At 54.3% G+C, this 19991-nt stretch overlaps 1 protein-coding gene across 1 annotated transcript in view; it reads right to left on the minus strand.

Moving 5' to 3' along the window:
* CACNA2D2 (calcium voltage-gated channel auxiliary subunit alpha2delta 2) overlaps nt 1-19991 on the minus strand; it is a 581166-nt gene that overhangs the window by 138792 nt on the left and 422383 nt on the right. Inside the window, exon 6 of the mRNA XM_065407282.1 lies at nt 12126-12264. Coding sequence (XP_065263354.1) covers nt 12126-12264 — 139 coding nt within the window. The remainder of the gene's footprint in view (nt 1-12125; nt 12265-19991) is intronic.

The raw sequence follows: 19991 nt of genomic DNA on the forward strand, positions 1-19991 counted from the left end.
CTCTCCTTCCCCAGCACTACCCCTGGTGATTCCACCACCCCCTGATACGTGAGGCTGGATCGGACCTCCCCACCTCCAGACAGGCAGGACCAGGCCACGCCCTCTAGCAAGCGATTAGGGATTTAATTAAAAGTGACACAGTAAATAAAAAACATGTAAAATGTAATTTGTGTGTGTAGTGACGGGTGACTGTGGAGGGTGTTTCATTCCATGTATTAATTAACATGCCCGCCGGCGATAGTGCCCCTCCGGTGCTTCTGTGCCAGACTGGCACGGGGCAGGGCTGGGGTGCTGGCAAGCCAAGGGGCACTGCTTGTGCCTCTCAATCCCACTCGCTGCTCCCCGACAGCCAGCCACACCTCCAACATCCCCGGGGAGAGCTGCTGCCGCCACATCCGAACCCCCTAAATGCTGGGAATCAATGCTTCCCCGCCCACTGCCTCCTCCTAGTCCTTCCTTGAAACTGGCGGCTTCCACGTGGACTTCATGGGGCTGGCTAGAGACAGACGAGGTCCCCCTGCCACCCAGGATCACAGGCCTAATCTAATGCCTGAGATGCCCCTTTCATGGGATCAGACCCTAACAATACCCCCCTTTTACAAAGGGGAAGTGAGAGGCTGGGACTCTCCGTGGAGCATTGACCTGTTCGAGCCTCAGCCAAGGGCCCCTTTCCCCTCCGTTCCCAGCCTTCTCTCTGCAGGGCTCCCTGGCCAGGGCTGGGCCTCACCCCTGGAGGGTGCCGGTCCTTGGGAGATGCTGCCACTGGCTGCTCCCCGTAAATTGTGTTGTGCACATGGGGTGGGGGGCTCCACTGTATTGTGCTGAAAGCTACCCAGGGGAAACGATGCCAGCGATGGGGCCAGGCAGAGGGTTCCCTAAGCAGGCTGGACTGGGGGGACGTCCCACCCACTGGATGCCCCATGTCCAGTCTCTATCCAGGGCCTGGCGCCCTCCTTCCCCGGCGGGGGGCGGCCGGTGTTGCGCAGGGGTTCGGTTCCCCACACGGCAAACCCCATCAGCCAACAGCTACATGTGGGTACCCAAAGCACGACTGCCCGGGGCTGTGACTGCGTCTGGCTGCCCCCCGATTGCTGCTGGCTGGGCAGCCCGGCTGGGAGAGCCACGCTTCCCTGGTGAGTTACAGGTGAGCCGGTTGTCAAGCACATTCCCTGGACATACAACCCTGGCTCTCTTTTTTTAAAATTAACACTAAATAAAGAGCAGGAAGAAACTTCTCCTGGCTCTGACCCTTTTCCTGGGAACTCACTTTCCATCATGGAGAAACGCCAGGCATCAGGGCTCGTAAATGGGCTTTGGAAAAATGAAATTTACAACGAATGAGGCAGCGCTGATAATTTCTAATTACCGCAGTTCCCTGGCACAGCTGCTCCTCCCGTTTTAATATCCTTATGGAGGCACTGATCAGGGGTCTGCAGGGTCAGCCCCGAAGACTTCTTTTGACTCTGCCCCACCCTTTTAACTCTTTGGTTGCTGGAGCAACTGTTCTGAGTTTGTGAGCAGCAGGACTGGGCAGGTGGAGTGCTCAGGAAATCTTTCTCCAAATTGAAAGCAAACTTGTTTCTTGTGGTTCTTCGGCCTATTCTATCCAAAACCCCAATTTACTATCCCGGTGGGAATCTGTGCAGCTTGATACAGGGTAATGTATCTGTGCATCACGATTTCAGAGCTCATTCGTGCCTTCCAATATTCTCCCAAGGTCTATGGTGCTGTGGTGGGGCAGCTGCTCCACACAGGGAGGAAGGGTTAAAACAGGCCAGAGGGAGCATGCGCAGAACCCTCCAATTAGAGGGCTCACTAAGCAAGCCAATTGGGAAGTGGCTTGTTGCAGTGGCCAATCAGGGCCAGCAGGGGCCATATATAAAGGGCTGCTCAACAGAGCAGAGTGGGGTCTCTCCTTGGCCTGTTAAGGGGAAGGATGGCTGCCTGGAAGCACCATGGCTAGAACAGTGCTGGGCAGGGTAGCAGAGCAGAAGGAGCTTCTGGCTGACCGCTGCCAGACTGAGGCCCTGGAGGAAGGGCAGATAAGATGCTAGGGCTGCCCCCACTTGCCCTGAGGGAAGTGGCTAACACAGACTGCAGTTTGCCTCTGGAGCAAGGGACTAGACTGGTGACTGCAATGGGCCACTGAGGCGAGTGGCTGGACTACAGATTGCCAGTTCCCCCCAAAGTGGGGGAGACAACAGAGAGGGGCACAGCCAGAGGGCTGTGCCCAGAAGAGGACACCATGGTCCGGGGAGCGACATGGGTCACAGAGTGGTGGAGACAGCAAAGCGGGAGTAATGGCAAGTGAGACACCACCCGAGGAGGGCGCCCTGTAGAAGGACTTGCGCTAATTCCAGAACGGCCAGCAGGCAGCGCCATGGTGATGAGTCTTGCTACAGGTGTCCATCGCAAAACTGTCCTTTAATTTGATGGCTAGAGCTTCACAGCAGAGAAGTTGCAGTGACCCCCCGGCTGTGGATCTCCGCAGGAGAACGGTCTGCCCACTGCTTCCCTCTGCAGTCCTCCAAGGAGCTCCGGCGACAGCGTGCTCCTCCCACCATGGAAAGTTTTGGAGCTCCATTGTCATGAGGGCTGGGCCCTGGCTGCAAAACCCAGAGTGAGGTCCGGAGCTGAATTTCCCCCAGGCTGGGACCATTCGCACCAGGCTGGGAACTACCTCTGGACCCAGGCAGTTATTTCTCATTCAATACGTAATGGTACTTACACGCAACCTTGTTTCTAAGCAGATGGAAGCACCAGTTGCTCATGAAGAGTCCAAGGGCAGCTTTCTCAAGACAGGTCTGTCTAGGGTGTCCCATTGCACAAAGAACATGCCAGCGCACTTAAAACTCGCTATTGCCTTAACCAGACAGCTCATCTTTTTTCCTCAAGCCCCATCCGTCCAGGGCCGGTGCAAGGAAGTTTTGCACCCTAGGCGAAACTTCTACCTTGCGCCCCCCCAGCCCTGCGGCAGCTCCCCGCCCCCCCCCCGCCCTGAGGCGCCCCCCCCGCGGCAGTGCCCCCCCCCCCGGTCCGGGGAGCCGTGCAGCAGCTCCCCACCCCAGCTCACCTCTGCTCCGCCTCCTCCCCGCGCACGCCGCCCCTGCCGCCCTCGCTCTAATTCTCCCCGCTGCCCCTGCCGCCCCCGCTCTAATTTTCCTCCCCTCCCAGGCTTGCGGCGCCAAACAGCTTTTCTGCCCCTGCTGCTCTGGCCGGATCAACGCCCAATCCCGGTCTCTTTCTTCCACAACAACATCCCTCTTCCTGAAGGGGTCTGCATGGCCCTCTCGGCAGTCACTAGTGAGGATGCTGCACTGGACAGCCACCAGAGGGCTCTCTAAGACCCTCACTTTTCCTCTCTCCCCAGAACACACAGGTTGCTTCTCCAATGCACCTGAAAGCTGCTCTCACGGCGGAGCAGGGCGGGTGCGTGGATTGTTCCAGAAGCCAGGCTGCCAAGCTCATACAAATCATAGGTGCCCTGTCAGGTCCCGTCTTGTTCTTCCCCTGCAGCAGCAAGCACAGGAGTCGTCCCCCCAGTCTAGTGTGCGTTGTTCAGTCCATATTTAAAAGGCTGTTTCCACAGCCCAGTCCCTTGGGGAGATGATTCCACAGCCTTGTAGCTCTTGCCAGCAGAAAGATCTCCTGAGTCCAACTAAATTCTTCTCTCCTGCTTTGGTACCCAGGCCTCACCCTCGCTGGCGTTTACACCCATTCCACACATCTAGACTGCTCTGCTCACACATCATCCTTCAGCTGGGCTCTGCCCTCTCCTGAGAGTCCCAGCCGTTAACTGGCGTTACCTTTGGTTCTGCACTGCCCAGACCAAGTGGCCTTAATCTGCCCCCACAGCACCGTGCTTACTGCGCATGCTCAGCTTTGCTCCCTCAGCTCTGGCTAGTTCTGAGCACGTTCGAGGCTCTAGTAGCACCTGCTGCCCAGATGGTCTCCACCAAAGCCTGCAGGTGATGAGAGTCCATGCCACCCCTCCCCAGAGAGTGTCTGCAAGTGTCCCAGGTGGGTGTGGGGGTATCACTGCAGAAGTTCATATCTCAGGACCTTTGTGTTGCAACATGATGGCCTCATGCCAGATGTTTTGGGCCCTTTCCAGCTCCTGGCATGACAGGGGAACCTGCCACCAAAGGCAGCGTGGATGCTAACCACCCCCCTACACTGGGCAGAACTCTGTTAATCCTCCACAGCCACAGCATAGGAAAAAGAGCATCCAGCTCTTCCCCAAGCAAAGCCCATCTCTAGCTGAGGGCTGTGGGGGACGGACGGTTGTTTCACGCCATTCACTGACCTAGGAGCGGAGTCTATTCCAGATGGGTGTGTAGAGCCACTGCCAGTTCTGCCACCACATCCTGTACCTGAGTCTATTTCCAATGGGACATCAGGCCGGCCCAGGATCTTCTCGCTGCAAATCAATGCACTGTCCCGTGGCGCATGCAACCTGTTGACTTCAAACACTGGGCTCCATCAGGCCTTCTTGACCCTGGTGGGCACCTGGAGCAGTGCAGACACACTGCCCCAGGGGGCTCCAGGAGGAATCCTGCCTTGGGAAGGCACAGCCCCTCCCAGCACAGGGGGAAGGCACCTGCTGCTCCACCCTTCCAAGGGCCCAAACACAACCGCCTTGACTCTCTGGAGATGCGGCTGCTACTGACTCTGGCCAGACAGGAGAGGACAGATCCCCTAATCATTCTCTTCGCAGACACATACTGTCCGGGGAGCCAGGCAAGGAGTGGGAGCCGAACAGCCTCCTGCCCAGCAGCAGAGAAGCTGGGATGGAGCTGGTGCCAGTGTTTAATAAAAGGTATAAAAAATGATCTAGTGGGGAGATGTGGTGGAAAGTCCGCCCCTGCAGCAAGGATTCTCGCAGAGCGGCCTCAGGCTGCGTGCCCAGGGGGGCAGAGAATTGCCAGGGCAGCATGCTGCAGATGGACCGGGTCTGCCCTAGATGCTCAGTATGAGCAGACTCTCTGCCTCCCGGAGCATGTGCTGGGGATTCCTTGCAAGGCTGGGGAGAAGGAGAGCTGAGCATCTGCCTGCCCACCATCGCTTGGGCACACACGGACTCCTTCCAAAGCCGGGGATGCAGGCTCCGGGACTGACACTGTAATATATTCTGGCAGGCCCTCCAAACTGCCAGGTCTATCCATGGCTCTTCCCATTCTCAAGGATCCCCAGTGCTTTCCAAACCTCTGTGACTGGGCAGAGGCAGGCACGCTGCAGAGCGTGTGTGTGTATGCACCGCAGAGTACGTGTGCATGTGGGGAGTGCACAGCAGCTAAAGCCTGCAGCAGGGCCTGGCGTCTGTTCCCTCCAGCCCATTTCCTCGTACTGAAAGAGGTGCACCCATCACCTGCCCTGCTCCTTTGATGAGCCAAGCACCGCTGCTGCCCCAAACAATCCCTAGCCTTATAGCCAGGGAGCATCCTGGCATCCCATCCACACAGGGCGAACTAGAACATGGCTCTATCTGTGGCCCTTGGCACTGGTGCTTAGATACTAAGATGTCTGCTGCCTTGGAACTGTCACATAGTGCCTAGTGCTTTTGCTCCAAGCCCTCTTCCCTCCCGCCATGTTGCATGCCAGGACTCCACCCTGACTCCACCACACTTGGCAGCTATTTCCACGCACCAGAACGCTGCTTCAGCTCATTTTTGCAATGGCTGTTTCCAAAGAAGCAACATTCTTCCAGACAGAGCTACTCAATTCTGCCCCCACTCCCCTGCCCCCGCTGTCCCCTCCCGGCCATTATTTCTCCAAATAGGCCCCAACTCCCCGGAGTGAGTTAATCTCCAGCCTGATTTTCTTCCATAGCTGAGCGTGGTGATTTATGTGGCTTTGGCAGGACATTAGCAATTGTGCCAGCTGAAGAGCGGGGGGTTGGAAATCATGAATATTTCATCCTGCTCACCCGCCCCATGCTTCCCCCCCCTTCCCCGATCTCATGATTTGCTTCATTAGCTGCTTGGCCCATGCTAGCTGGGTAATAAAACTAATTGCAATTTCTAATCCACTGATGCCGATGCAGTGAAATTGTTCCACGGATGTGTGCCTGTGTATGTACATGCCGCTAACGAGTTTGTATATCAGCACATGATGGAAAGTGCAGTTAAATAAGGTGATGTGAGCTAGGCTCCAATCACAGGCGAGACGGCGATTTGGAAGCGGAGGGGAGCCTCGTGGGGGAGTTGGTGGGGGAGTGTGTGAGATCTAGGAAGCTGTGTCTGGGCTCCCTACTTCCGTACTCCTAGCTGGGAGGAGGAGCATGAGTTTTCCTAGCGAATGTGTAAACAGTGACCTTGCTTGGGCCAACAGTGGGGTTTGAACCCGGGACCTTCACATCTAAAAGCATCAGCCTCAACCCCTTGTGCTAAAGGATAAAGGCCCTCTGTGGCTGGCTGTCGCGGACTTATCAATGTCTACGGTGGACCGACCAGTGGTTCTCAAACTTTTGTACTGGTGACCCCTTTCACATAGCAAGCCTCTGAGTGCTACCCCCCGTATAAATTAAAAACACATTTTATATATTTAACACCATTATAAATGCTGGAGGCAAAGTGGTATTTGGGGTGGAGGCTAACAGCTCGCGACCCCCCATGTAATAACTTCGCGACCCCCTGAGGGGTCCCGACCCCCAGTTTGAGAACCCCTGCACTAGACAAAGGTTCCTGGTGTATCCAAAGTAGGGAGTTTGGCCAGCTCCCTCACACAGGCTCAGTGGATGTGCGAGCTCCCTGGGGCACATTGGAGGGGAACTCTTGGCAGCTCCCTGGTGGGTATGTACTGCACAAATGTATATATGTGCTTGGCTCCATCCAGCACCTTCAGGTGCCTTCATGTTCACAAGCACAAAGTTCCCCATAACAGTGCAGCACAAAGTGTATGTGCTGTGGTTAGCAATGAGGAGCCAGAGAACCCCTGAGCCTTCGATGCAGGACTCCAGCTGGGCGCAGGTGATTTGCACTGCCAGTGTGTAGGATGTAGTGAGCAAGAGTCACAGCTTGCGGGCCCTGCTCTGCTTTGCAGGTTCCTGGGGAGAGGGCAGGAGCATGGGGCATGGGCGCATTCTGGTGTAACGGACAGCTTTAGAACTCAGCACGCTCTGGCTTTGTCCTCGTTATGGTTCAAGGCCCAAAGACAAGTGATGGTTGATGAGTTTTGCTCATAGAATCATAGAAGATTAGGGTTGGAAGAGACCTCAGGAGGTCATCTAGTCCAACCCCCTGCTCAAAGCAGTACCAACCCCAACTAAATCATCCCAGACAGGGCTTTGTCAAGCTGGACCTTAAAAACCTCTAAGGATGGAGATTCCACCACCTCCCTAGGTAACCCATTCCAGTGCTTCACCACCCTCCTAGTGAAATAGTGTTTCCTAATATCCAACCTAGACCTCCCACACTGCAACTTGAAACCATTGCTCCTTGTTCTGTCATCTGCCACCACTGAGAACAGTCTAGATCCATCCTCTTTGGAACCCCCTTTCAGGTATTGAAAGCAGCTATCAAATCCCCCCTCATTCTTCTCTTCTGCAGACCAAATAATCCCAGTTTCCTCAGCCTCTCCTCATAAGTCATGTGCTCCAGCCCACTAATCATTTTTGTTGTCCTCCGCTGGACTCTTTCCAATTTTTCCACATCCTTCTTGTAGTGCAGGGCCCAAAACTGTACATAGTACTCCAGGTGAGGCCTCACCTATGCCGAATAGAGGGGAATGATCACGTCTCTCGATCTGCTGGCAATGCCCCCACTTATACAGCCCAAAATGCTGTTAGCCTTCTTGGCAACAAGGGCACACTGTTGACTCATATCCAGCTTCTCGTCCACTGTAACCCCTAGGTCTTTTTCTGCAGAACTGCTGCCTAGCCACTCAGTCCCTAGTCTGTAGCAGTGCATGGGATTCTTCTGTCCTAAGTGCAGGGCTCTGCACTTGTCCTTGTTAACCTCATCAGATTTCTTTTGGCCCAATCCTCTAATTTGTCTAGGTCCCTCTGTATCCTATCCCTACCCTCCAGCGTATCTACCACTCCTCCCAGTTTAGCGTCATCTGCAAACTTGCTGAGGGTGCAGTCCACGCCATCCTCCAGACCATTAATGAAGATATTGAACAAAACCGGCCCCAGGACTGACCCTTGGGGCGCTCCACTTGATACCGGCTGCCAACTAGACATGGAGCCATTGATCACTACCCGCTGAGCCCAACGATATAGCCAGCTTTCTATCCACCTTATAGTCCATTCATCCAGCCCATACTTCTTTAACTTGCCGGCAAGAATACTGTGGGAGAGTGTATCAAAAGCTTTGCTAAAGTCAAGGAATAACACATCCACTGCTTTCCCCTCATCCACAGACCCAGTTATCTCCTCATAGAAGGCAATTAGGTTAGTCAGGCATGACTTGCCCTTGGTGAATCCATGCTGACTGATCGTGATCACTTTCCTCTCCTCTAAGTGCTTCAGAATTGATTCCTTGAGGACCTGCTCCATGATTTTTCCAGGGACTGAGGTGAGGCTGACTGCCCTGTAGTTCCCCGGATCCTCCTCCTTCTCTTTTTTAATGATGGGCACTACATTAGCCTTTTTCCAGTCATCCGGGACCTCCCCCGATCGCCATGAGTTTTCAAAGATAATGGCCAATGGCTCTGCAATCACATCCGCCAACTCCTTTAGCACCCTCGGATGCAGTGCATCCGGCCCCATGGACTTGTGCTCATCGAGTTTTTCTAAATGGTCCTGAACCACTTCTTTCTCCACAAAGGGCTGGTCACCTCCTCCCCATACTGTACTGCCCAGTGCAGTAGTCTGGGAGCTGACCTTGTTTGTGAAGACAGAGGCAAAAAAAGCATTGAGTACATTAGCTTTTTCCACATCCTCTGTCACTAGGTTGCCTCCCTCATTCAGTAAGGGGCCCACACTTTCCTTGACTTTCTTCTTGTTGCTAACATACCTGAACTTGTTACTCTTAACATCTCTTGCTAGCTGCAACTTCAAGTGTCATTTCTGGGGAAAGCCCAGGGCTGCTCCCAACAACCAGCCAAAGGGGGGAGACAACACAGAAATGAAAGACCTCATCCTCTGGGTGGGAAGGGACCTCAGCGAGACAGTCCTCCCTGCACCAACTCAGCACGACTTTCATTTTCTGCAAGCCAGTGCAGGTAGCAAGTAGCCGACCCCAATCTCCTTCTCACTCACAATACAGAAGGCTCTCCTACCAGGCCCTCAAGCCCCAAGTCCTGCAGTGGGACAGTCTATGGGAATTCATACTCATCTCTTTGCTATTTGACAGCTCCCTGACTCTACCCCGGGGCTAGTTAACTTGGTGCCAACTCCTCCAGGGCCCCTGGTGAATCTAACCACCCCGGGTGCTGCTCGAATCTGCTGACTGAGGTTGGCTGTGCTGCAAGAAGCATCCTTCTAGCTGGTTCAGAGCAATGCCTCTCTGGATCATGTCAACATTAGGAGCCAGCACCAAACCACGCTGTTCCTCCAACGCAGCTTAGCCACTGTGCGGAATGCCAACCTGGCTCCTGGATGAAAACGCCACCCTCACCGCACGTCCCGGGCAGCGACATCAAATCCGGCCTCAAACATCTCAGGTGATGGGGACACCACAACCTCCTCTGCAACACATCCCATCACACGGGGGGCCTTTGAATTAATGCATTCCTCTCCATTAGCTCACACGGACGTGTCTCTGTCACAGGAGATCACCGTACTGGCTCAGACCAACGAGCCATCTAAGGCTGGTACCTTGACTTGACGCTTCGGAGGAAAGCGCAAGAGACCCACAATGGACAGCGTCAGAATGCTCTGCCCAGTGGGGAGGGTTCGTCCCAGCTGCTGTCAGGAGGAGGTGGTGTGACTGGACCATCCTCTGGGAGTTACAGAGGGGCAAGGGACTCTTCTGGTAAATGTCATGAGGGGCTCTGGCTTATCAACGGCCCAGTAGGCTAAGGACTGGGGAGGTGCTATCTGTAGCACCTACCTCCACTCCAATGGGACTAGTTACGGGACAGGGAGCTGGCCTTAAAAGCAGGGCTCTCCTCCCCTCCCACCCTCCCCTTCTGGGGACACAGAGACGATGCCTGGCGGGTGAAATACAGCTAAGCTCTCCCAAGGAAGCTGCAGGGCTGGCTGCTCCTATTAACAGTGTTGGCCTGGGAAGCTCATGAGAAAGAAGGAGGGTTGCTCTGCAGCCATGCAGGGACCAAGCACTAACTGGGCTCCAGATAGGCAGCTGTACTGAGAGGTTTGGAAAACTCCCGGTGCCTATTCCCACCCCCGGTATGGTGAGATCGCTGGCAGTGTTTTAGACAGCCCCAGCCGTAGGGGTTAGAGGGCGAGGACTTTGCCTCACTGACAGAGGCTGAAGGTAGGTGCACGTACCTCCCTCGTGAGAGCCAGCCAGTGATGGTGCTGGGTAACTAGCAGACCCCGTGGCCCCAGTGCAATACAACTGGGGCTTCTACGCACGCGTTCCCCAGGCTCCTTTCCCATCTGACAACAGGGTTCACCAGGAGACAGTGATGCCCAGGCAGACCATGTGTGAGAGCTCTCCAACTCTAATCACTCATGACAAGGCCGAGGCCAGTCTGCAACAATGGACGCACCGCTGGCCCAGCCACTCCATGGCCTTGCTTCTCACAGAGGCCAGTCCCTAATGCTGCAGAGGGAGATGGTCCCCTCTCACCCACCAAGCACCTGACTGCGCAGTAGCACTGGGTGAGGAGGACAGAGAGCTGGAGGACCAAGTGGCAGGAAAGGTGGGCTGGGTTCCAGGGCAGTGGGGTGACACATTCCCTTTCCCGGTATGTGAAGCCAGCCGGGTCAGTCCCATGGCAAAGAATGGACCATGGCTCCCTTCGTTGCCTCCTTCCCTCTCTTTGCAATTCAGCATCCAGCAATGCTGAGACTGGAAAGACGGGGTCTGCTTGGCCGTCCCATCCCACCCTTGGCCTTGGCTATAGTCCTGTCCTATTCCCCTGCCCCCTTAGGAACCGAGTCAGTGTGTCTCAGCTGCAGCAAGTTCTGCAAGATACAGACACGTCCATCGCATGTCTGGCAGAAGAAGCTCCTGGTGGTTTGCCCCGCTCTTACTTGATCAAGTTGTTCTTTGGCACCAAGCTCACAAACCCGACACAGGCCAGGGCTTTTGTTTGACAAAAGACCAGGGGAGAGCAGCCTCAGACCAGGGGAGAGCAGCCTCAGACCAGCAGCAGTGACACTACGGCCAGCACACACAATCCCACGGCTTCATCTGAGTCATTAGGCTGAGCTGCAGACATTCTCAGCATGGTCTGGGAGAAACTGGCTGTGCCATTGTGAGAGGAGATTGGGGATCTATTTACCAACTGTTCTGCAGGTAAGGGAACTGCCCACCCAGCATCAGCATGGGGTAAACTTTCCATGCAGGAGTGCGGCTTACAGAGGGAGGCAAAGAGATACCAAGGGGCCTCGCAAGGGCCAACTCTCCCATTACAGAGTGGTGGAGGTGACAGAACCACAGGGCAAAGCGACAGGGTGGTTTTGGTGCAGTGCTGCTAATCATCCAAGGCTTCGCCTGGGCGCTGCGATGGCCGGAGGCAGATGGGACCTCCCCTAGGTTGGGGAGTCTTTGGGGTCAGACCCATCTCTGCTATAATCCCTGCTCCCTTGAAGAGGGGAGGGAGGGATTCACTCACTGTAGCACGCACACCCCTCCTCCCAACAGCAGCTATGCCAGGGGAAGGTGCATGCTCCGTCTTCCACAGGCCATGCCATGGAACTGCATTGAGGGATGTTCGTGCAGTGGCTCAACAGCTCTACATTTACGGCAGCCTGTTGAGTCCCCAGACTCTGGTAGTTACAGGCTGTGCGTTATTTTTCATAAACCATGAGTTGCACAAAGACAGTAATAGAGAGAGGAGAGCTAACACATGAGCGCGGCCCTCCGCCCCTCCCTCAAGAGCTTTACATCCAGGTCAGGGGGCTCTCTCTAAAAGACACACTCTAGCTCAGTCAGAGTTATTGACTTGATAGAGAATTACAGGGTGGAGCTTTCTGACCTATGTTATACAGGGGGTCAGCCTAGGTGATCAGAATTGTCCCTAGAAATTTAGGAGAAAGCAGCACTCACAGCCCTTGTAGATGTCTGTAGGGATCTGCACGGCGGCATACGAATAGTTAACCTTGGTTTTGAAGTTCACATCTTCGGTAAACTCCAGCTTCAAGGAGTTGGACTTCTCCCTTTCAATCTCTTCTCCCTCTGGATCGTCCTGGGAAGAGAACAGAACACAGCTTGTCAACACACCGCCCAACCTGGGACAGGCAGAGCAAGCGGAGGGAGGGCCGAGCGTGGGTAGCGCTTAGCCCAGGGCAGCCCAAGCGCAGTGAGATCCCACGGCTGTCCAGCGGCAGACCCACGCCACGCATCAGCACAGTGCGGGGCAGATGAAGGCACCCGTGCATGTCAGAATGCTCGGGTTGGCATGGGACTGTGCAGCTGTAACCCATGGGCTGGCTGGCTCGCCAGCCCTACCACCACCAGGACCAGCGCACGGTGTGGATACCAGCCAGGCAAAGTGATCACATGCACAGGGGAGCTAGGCAATCCTAGCTCACTGCCCACCTCCTAATCACATCTGGAGGCACAGACCCAAAAAGCCTTGGCAAGAGCATTCGAGGCAGGGGGCTTAGAAAGAAACCCTGTGTTCTCCAGAGAAAAGGCTGGTCGAAGCCCCGGAGGCCCAGGTTCAGCTCTGAGCAGGGTGTTACCCTGCAGGGTTGGTTCCAGGCAGTTTGTGCCAAGAGCACGTCTCTCTTTTGGTGGGTCCTTAGAGACCACAGGGGCCGGTTTTCCAGGTGCAGAGCCCACACAGTGGCTAGTGCTGTAGCCACTCAGCTCTGCTGACACAATCAGACCCACCGCATCTTTCTGCTCTGCGTGGACGTTACGGCTCCCGTAGCACTTTTTGTAAGAGGAGGGGATTTGCCTTACTGTCTTGGAGGATAGTTCCCTTCCCCTCCTCCCAGCCATTGCGCTCTGCGATGTTCGTTTCCCTCTCACCCCGGAAGTGGCTGCATTTCAGTCAGGCTGCATGCACCGAGTTTGAAAAGAGCCTTGGGCTCCTCTGAGATGGAAGGCGCTATCAACATCACAACACTTCATGTTACCATGGTTGCTGGCATCTGAGGAACGCCAGGAACGAGTACCCCAGACACAGTCAACCAGCATAATTTTCTGCCGTGACTCAGCCCTCATCCCATTCCTTACAGTGCCCCCTGCTGGGAGAGGCTGGGAGAACATTATTCCCCACAATGCCTCCTATTGGGAATGGAATGGCTGGCAGTTCCTCTCCCATTCCTACAGCGCCTCCTACTGGGAGAAGTCAGGGCTGGCATAGCTGGGCGCTCCCCCCACAGCCTGCGCTCCTGTGCTATTCCCAAATACCCTGCTGGGAGAGGCTGGGACTGGAGTAACTATGAGCTCCCTAAAGCCAATTCCCCTCCATCCCTGCAGCAGCTGATGGAGCAGCTATCAGATCCCTCCAGCCTCTCCTGTTACCCAGAGACGAGCTTGGAGCTTTGTGTATCAACTCGTGTAGGTGGAGATGAAGAGGGAAGCTGGCTGTGTGCGAGGACAAGCCGGTTCTTGGCTCGCTCCTCGGCTCTGTGTCACCTTGCCTCTCTGTTTTCAGTGGCACCGCAGGTATTAAATCAGACAAAAAATAAAAAATAAAAACCACCCTGAAAATCAATTAGCAGAAAAAGGCGACTATCAAAGAACAAATTAAAACGGAGTGCGGCTTAGCGCTCGTCAATAAGCAATGCAAACAATATTTAATTATGGTGGAGAGACGGCAAATTCCCCACTGCTGGAGCTGGAACACGCTGGCTCTCTTTCACACTCCACTTCCCTCTCCCTCGCCGAAGCAGACTGCCGTATCCTTGGCAAGGAAACTGAACGAAGGGACCTGTTGCTGTTTAGAAGGAGATTTAACCTGGTGAAGAGGCAAAAAATCGCTCAAAGCAGCAGCATGGGGCTGCTGGGCTCTGATGACTTGCTGGCCCCATGCAGGCCAGTGCGGGGGTCTCCAGAGAGCTCCATGCATGAAGGGGCAATGGCAGATCACAGCTGAGATGCAGGCCTGAGAGCTGAGTAACACCCTGTGGCACTTAGGGATGCAGATTTCAGCACAATGGCCAGCAACGGGCAAGGAGGCTGCTCCAGGTGCAGCCGGTACAAGACGGGGAGTGAAGGGAACTCCAGGGAACATGCCACCCCAGAGCCAGGCTCATCTGCCACAGCCTAGCAGACCATACCAGCCCACCTAGCCTAGGGCCATCCACACAGGAGCTTGGAGAAGGACATTGGCAGTGGCAGGTGCTGCCACTGGGGACAGGAGGAACCTGCTCCTCTCTCCTCTGCAGGACACTTCTCTCTGTGGAGCCAGCACCGTCCCCCCAGAGGGAGACTGGCAACAAATCCCCTTCCAGCAGGCCTCCTAAAACTCCCCCCAGCTGAGGGATGGGGACACCAGTGAGTGGTCCTTTCTCCCCCCGGCTAGTCACTGCAGTGATGGGCACATGACAAATACAGCAGATTGGAGAAACAGAGACATACACATGCTCAGTGGAGCAGCCCGGGCTACTTGCCATCAGGGCCGCTCTCCTGGCTGTCCCAGCCACTGAGAGCCCAGGGGAAGGGTGTGTGTGGCCCGAAAGGCCCCCAGGACTCTCTAGGGCAGGGCCTCTCAGTTTTCCCCTAGCACGGACCACCTCCGCAAGGAAGAGATTATCTGGCTGGTCACCTCCCTCCCTTTGTGATCGCTGAGACCCCTCCTGCCTTCCGCCTGGCATCTACAGCCATGGGTTACATGGAAAAGCAGTGTTAGCAAACTACTGCATGGGGCTGGCATGCAAGGGAGCAGCTTGGGCTGGGGTATTTGGTGGGGGAGAGATTAGCCCGGAGTCGGTTTCCTGGGGGCTAGTGTCTCAGAGATCTTAGCAGGAGGGCCCAGCTCTCTCTGGGCCTGGTATATCACTACGGAGCACCTGGGGGATTCTGTGGGGCAGACAGGTCAGGAATGTTATGGCCCAGGGCTTTCCCTACCTCTGGTTCTCAAGGGCTGTACTTCCTCTCTGCATCCCCCTCCCCAAATCTTTAAGGCATGAGTGAGCAGGAATCATAGAATCATAGAAGATTAGGGTTGGAAGAGATCTCAGGAGGTCATCTAGTCCACCCCCTGCTCAAAGCAGGACCAACCCCAACTAAATCATCCCAGCCAGGGCTTTGTCAAGCTGGGCCTTAAAAACCTCTAAGAATGGAGATTCCACCACCTCCCTAGGTAATCCATTCCCATGCTTCACCATCCTCCTAGTGAAATAGTGTTTCCTAATATCCAACCTAGACCTCCCGCACTGCAACTTGAAACCATTGCTCCTTGTTCTGTCTTCTGCCACCACTGAGAACAGTCTAGATCCATCCTCTTTGGAACCCCCTTTCCGGTAGTTGAAAGCAGCTACCTCATTCTTCTCTTCTGCAGACTAAATAATCCCAGTTCCCTCAGCCTCTCCTCATAAGTCATGTGCTCCAGCCCACTAATCATTTTTGTTATCCTCCGCTGGACTCTTTCCAATTTTTCCACATCCTTCTTGTAGTGTAGGGCCCAAAACTGGACACAGTACTCCAGATGAGGCCTCACCAATGCCGAATAGAGGGGAATGATCACGTCCCTCGATCTGCTGGCAATGCCCCTACTTATACAGCCCAAAATGCTGTTAGCCTTCTTGGCAACAAGGGCACACTGTTGACTCATATCCAGCTTCTCGTCCACCGTAACCCCTAGGTCCTTTTCTGCAGAACTGCTGCCTAGCCACTCAGTCCCTAGTCTGTAGTGGTGCATGGGATTCTTCCGTCCTAAGTGCAGGGCTCTGCACTTGTCCTTGTTAACCTCATCAGATTTCTTTTGGCCCAATCCTCTAATTTGTCTAGGTCCCTCTGTATCCTATCCCTACCCTCCAGCGTATCTACCACTCCTCCCAGTTTAGCGTCATCTGCAAACTTGCTGAGGGTGCAGTCCACGCCATCCTCCAGACCATTAATGAAGATATTGAACAAAACCGGCCCCAGGACTGACCCTTGGGCCCCTCTGCTTGATACCGGCTGCCAACTAGACATGGAGCCATTGATCACTACCCATTGAGCCCAACGATCTAGCCTGCTTTCTATCCACCTTATAGTCCATTCATCCAATCCATACTTTTTTAACTTGCTGGCAAGATACTGTGGGAGACAGTATCAAAATCTTTGCTAAAGTCAAGATATATCATGTCCACCACTTTCCCCATATCCACAGAGCCAGTTATCTCATCATAGAAGGCAATCAGGTTGGTCAGGCATGACTTGCCCTTGGTGAATCCATGTTGACTGTTCCTGATCACCTTCCTCTCCTCCAACTGCTTCAAAATGGTTTCCTTGAGGACCTGCTCCATGATTTTTCCAGGGACTGAGGTGAGGAGCTGGTGCGTAGAAGGGGCTGGGCCCACCTCTTCATCAGATTCTGCCCACCGAAACCAACACACCCACATTTAAATACCAGCTAAAGGAAAGAGAGCCCAGATGGGCTCCTGAGCTGTCTGGAGAGGAGTGAATTCTCCTCGGAAAGCAGCTTGATGCCTGTCCCGTTGTGCCTGTTCCCAGACTGAAGTACGGATCTTTGAGCCCGTATGAGACGGGCTGATTGCAGTAGCAGAGATCATCTCAGGGAAAACGATAAGAGACGTGACTGGAAGAGAGAACAGCCCCAGATGCTACTAGCTGCTACAGCAGGGCTGCCAGTTTGATCCCTTGCATGGCTTGGAAAGGGCATGTTAGAATGTGGAAGGAAGATCTACCCCAGGGGACACGGGTGAAAGAGATGCAAGCTCCTGGCTGACACGCAGAACTAGTAAAAAAAACCTATCTATTTCCCACAACAAATCTGCAACTAAAGGAACATTCTTCACTTTGTTCGATATATATGGCTTTTTCAGCAAAATGAAAATTGAATATTTCCCAGTTTTCTTTTTTTCTCCTTTTTCTCTTTTTTCTATTAAGGTGGTGGGAGAGGAAGGAAGAGGGGGGAAATCCCCCCAAAAGGGAACATTTTTGTTGTTGAAAATACCTGAAAATTTCAATGGAAACTAAAAGCTAAAAACATTTAGATTTTGCTCAAAAAAATATATATTTTTTTCACTAACAAGGCCTTTTTGGCTAGATATTCAGAAGGGTCCCATAGCTCCCCCGGGGGTTCTCTACTGTGCCCATCAGCGGGGTATCCTATCCTTTGCTATGTTCCTGATGAACAGTGATGCTTGAGGTATTCCTGTGAGCTCTTGGGTGGCCTTGATTTCTTCCCTTCCTTGCTGAGATGAACGGTCTTGGTTCTGGTCCCTTTGCTAGCTGGGGCTTTTGCTTTCAGCAGAGAGATATTTCACGTCAGTATCAATTTTTCTCCTCCTTTCAAACACAACAGCTTTAACAAATGGAACAGCCCTGGCAGCCCTATGTGCCAGCCTCCCTGCCTCACTACAATTCGTTGTCTCAAGTGCACGCAGCCTAGTTTACCATTGTCAGAGCTTCCCTCTTGACACTGTTTTTCAGAGCGTTGATTGGATCCTTCATGGCAGAACCCAAACCACTGCTCAACTGGGGACACTGGCAACCTGACGTTCCCCATACTGTCTCCCGCCATTGTCAGCAGTGTGAGCTTCCTCCCAGCTAGTGTCAATGACAATCCCAGCCCAGCCAGCAGTGCCCTGTCGATACCAGGTAGCAGGAAAGCAGCATGTGTGTCATCACAGCAGTTCTCTCCCCAGCGCCAGACAGCAGCAGTCACTGCTTTGGGCTCTACATGTCGATTCTCCACATGCTAGTGGAATTCCCTCCTTGCCCGAATGCAGCAGCCCTCATCAGGAAGATGCTGCAATCTTGGGGCAGGTTTTCAAAGGCCCAACGAGCAGTTTGGCATCTGGGTACCATTGAGAATTGGGTGCCTAACTCCCCTTTGTGTCTCTGAAATTCTCCCCTTGACCATGGCTTTACCTGCAGACTGGACGACTAGGGCTAGGTCATGCATCATCATCAGAGACGAGGGCAGAACCAGGGGTAGGGCGTAAGCCAGTCTCTGCCTAGTGGGGGGCACGGAGACTCAGCGGGGTGAGGGGGAGATTCCGAGGCCCCACACAGGATCCTTGTCCCCATATGCATAGGGGGTGCACTCCCAAAACTCAGCCGTACATGCCCAAGAGGTCCCTGGATGGATCCCGCAGGCATAGGATGGAGAGGAGGAACCCAGGAGTAACAGCTTGGCACAGGAGGCTGCTCCAGCTCTATTCCAGGGCTTTCCTCTCTGCCCAGGCAGCCCCAGACCTTGGCGTTCAAGCGGGAAGATGCAGGCCGGGGAAGAGTCCAGGCTGCATAGGAAATGTCCATGGGCAGCGTACCAGGGTGGCGGCTTACTGAGCACCAACTTGTGGCCAGGGGTCACTCTGCAGCCACCCTACCCCCGTAAGTCCCCTCCTGCTGGCCCCGTAAATACTCCCCACACTCTTGGGACTAGTGGCACCCCCACCCGGGGCAAGTTTAACAACAGAAAAGGTTCAAACAATCCCCAGTGAGTCCCCGGAATAAAGTCCATAAGATAAAAGTTCATCCACAGCCCTGGTTCTTCTGCCCCACACCCAGCTCCTCCTCTGTCACAGTCTGCCGCACGCATAGCTGCCAGTCCCAGCCCTTTCTGGCTGCAGCTCAGCCCTGGTTTTCTTCTCCTTCAGCCCCGTGGAGACAGGCAGTCTATATAGCACCTTCCTCCAGAGAGCTCCTGCTGATTGGCTGTGAGAGAGGAGAGCCCCGCTCACTCTACACCGGGGTAGGCAACCTATGGCACGCGTGCCGAAGGCGGCACGTGAGCTGATTTTCAGTGGCGCTCACACTGCCTGGGTCCTGGCCACTGGTCTGGGGGGCTCTGCATTTTAATTTAATTTTTAATGAAGCTTCTTAAACATTTTTAAAACCTTATTTACTTTACATACAACAACAGTTTAGTTATATATTATAGACATATAGAAAGAGACCTTCTAAAAACGTTAAAATGTATTACTGGCACGCGAAACCTTACATTACAGTGAATAAATGAAGACTCGGCACACCACTTCTGAAAAGTTGCCAACCCCTGCTCTACACTGATCCCGGGCCCTTAAAGGAACAGTGTCCTGTGGTTCTCCCCATCCAACTCCTAATTCCCCAGGACCGCTTCCCCTCTTCTGCTACGAGGCCATTTCCTGGGCCTCTGTTCACTCCAATGCCCTGGAATAGGATCTTCTGGCCCCCTCTACTCTTAAAGGGCCAATATGCCCAGTTAGAGACAAGTACTTCCTCCAGCTTCCAATCCAGCCTAGCACACGGGCAGCCCCTTCCTTGCCTTCCAGAACTACTGCCCTTCCAGAGTCCAGTCTGACTCCAATTCCACCGGGCTCAGTCCTGCCAGCAGGCAGCCGGCTCCAAGTGCCACCATCTGGCACTGTGACAGTCATCAGACAAAGCTGGCAGCCGCACCAGGTAGAAGCAGCCCTCTGCCTTCCCTAACCTCTCTGGCTGGGATTCCTGGCAGGCCCCTTAGACCAGTACCTCCAGGACACGAGGCTCCTTCTCTAGGGAATGGAGAGAGACTGCTGTCTTCTGGCAGCGGGGCCCTACGCTCCCTGTGCTCATCAAGGTCCCAAAGCTGGCCAGTGCGCCTGGGGTCTTCCTCCTCATCAGACAGGGGCTGGCCATCTGCTCTGTCAGGCACAAGGTCAGCACACTGCTCTTGCTCCTAGGGCTGTCTGTGCCTTCTCCCCCAAACAAACAATCATCCCCCACTGGGGATCAGCTCAGGTCCGAACTGTGCCCTGCTCCCTGGCTGGGCAGGATCTAGCCCGGATGCTCTGCATTAAGAGCAGGGAAGGGACTTTCACTCTT

This window comes from Emys orbicularis, chromosome 7, assembly GCF_028017835.1.
Source record: "Emys orbicularis isolate rEmyOrb1 chromosome 7, rEmyOrb1.hap1, whole genome shotgun sequence".
Taxonomy (NCBI): Eukaryota; Metazoa; Chordata; order Testudines; family Emydidae; genus Emys; species Emys orbicularis.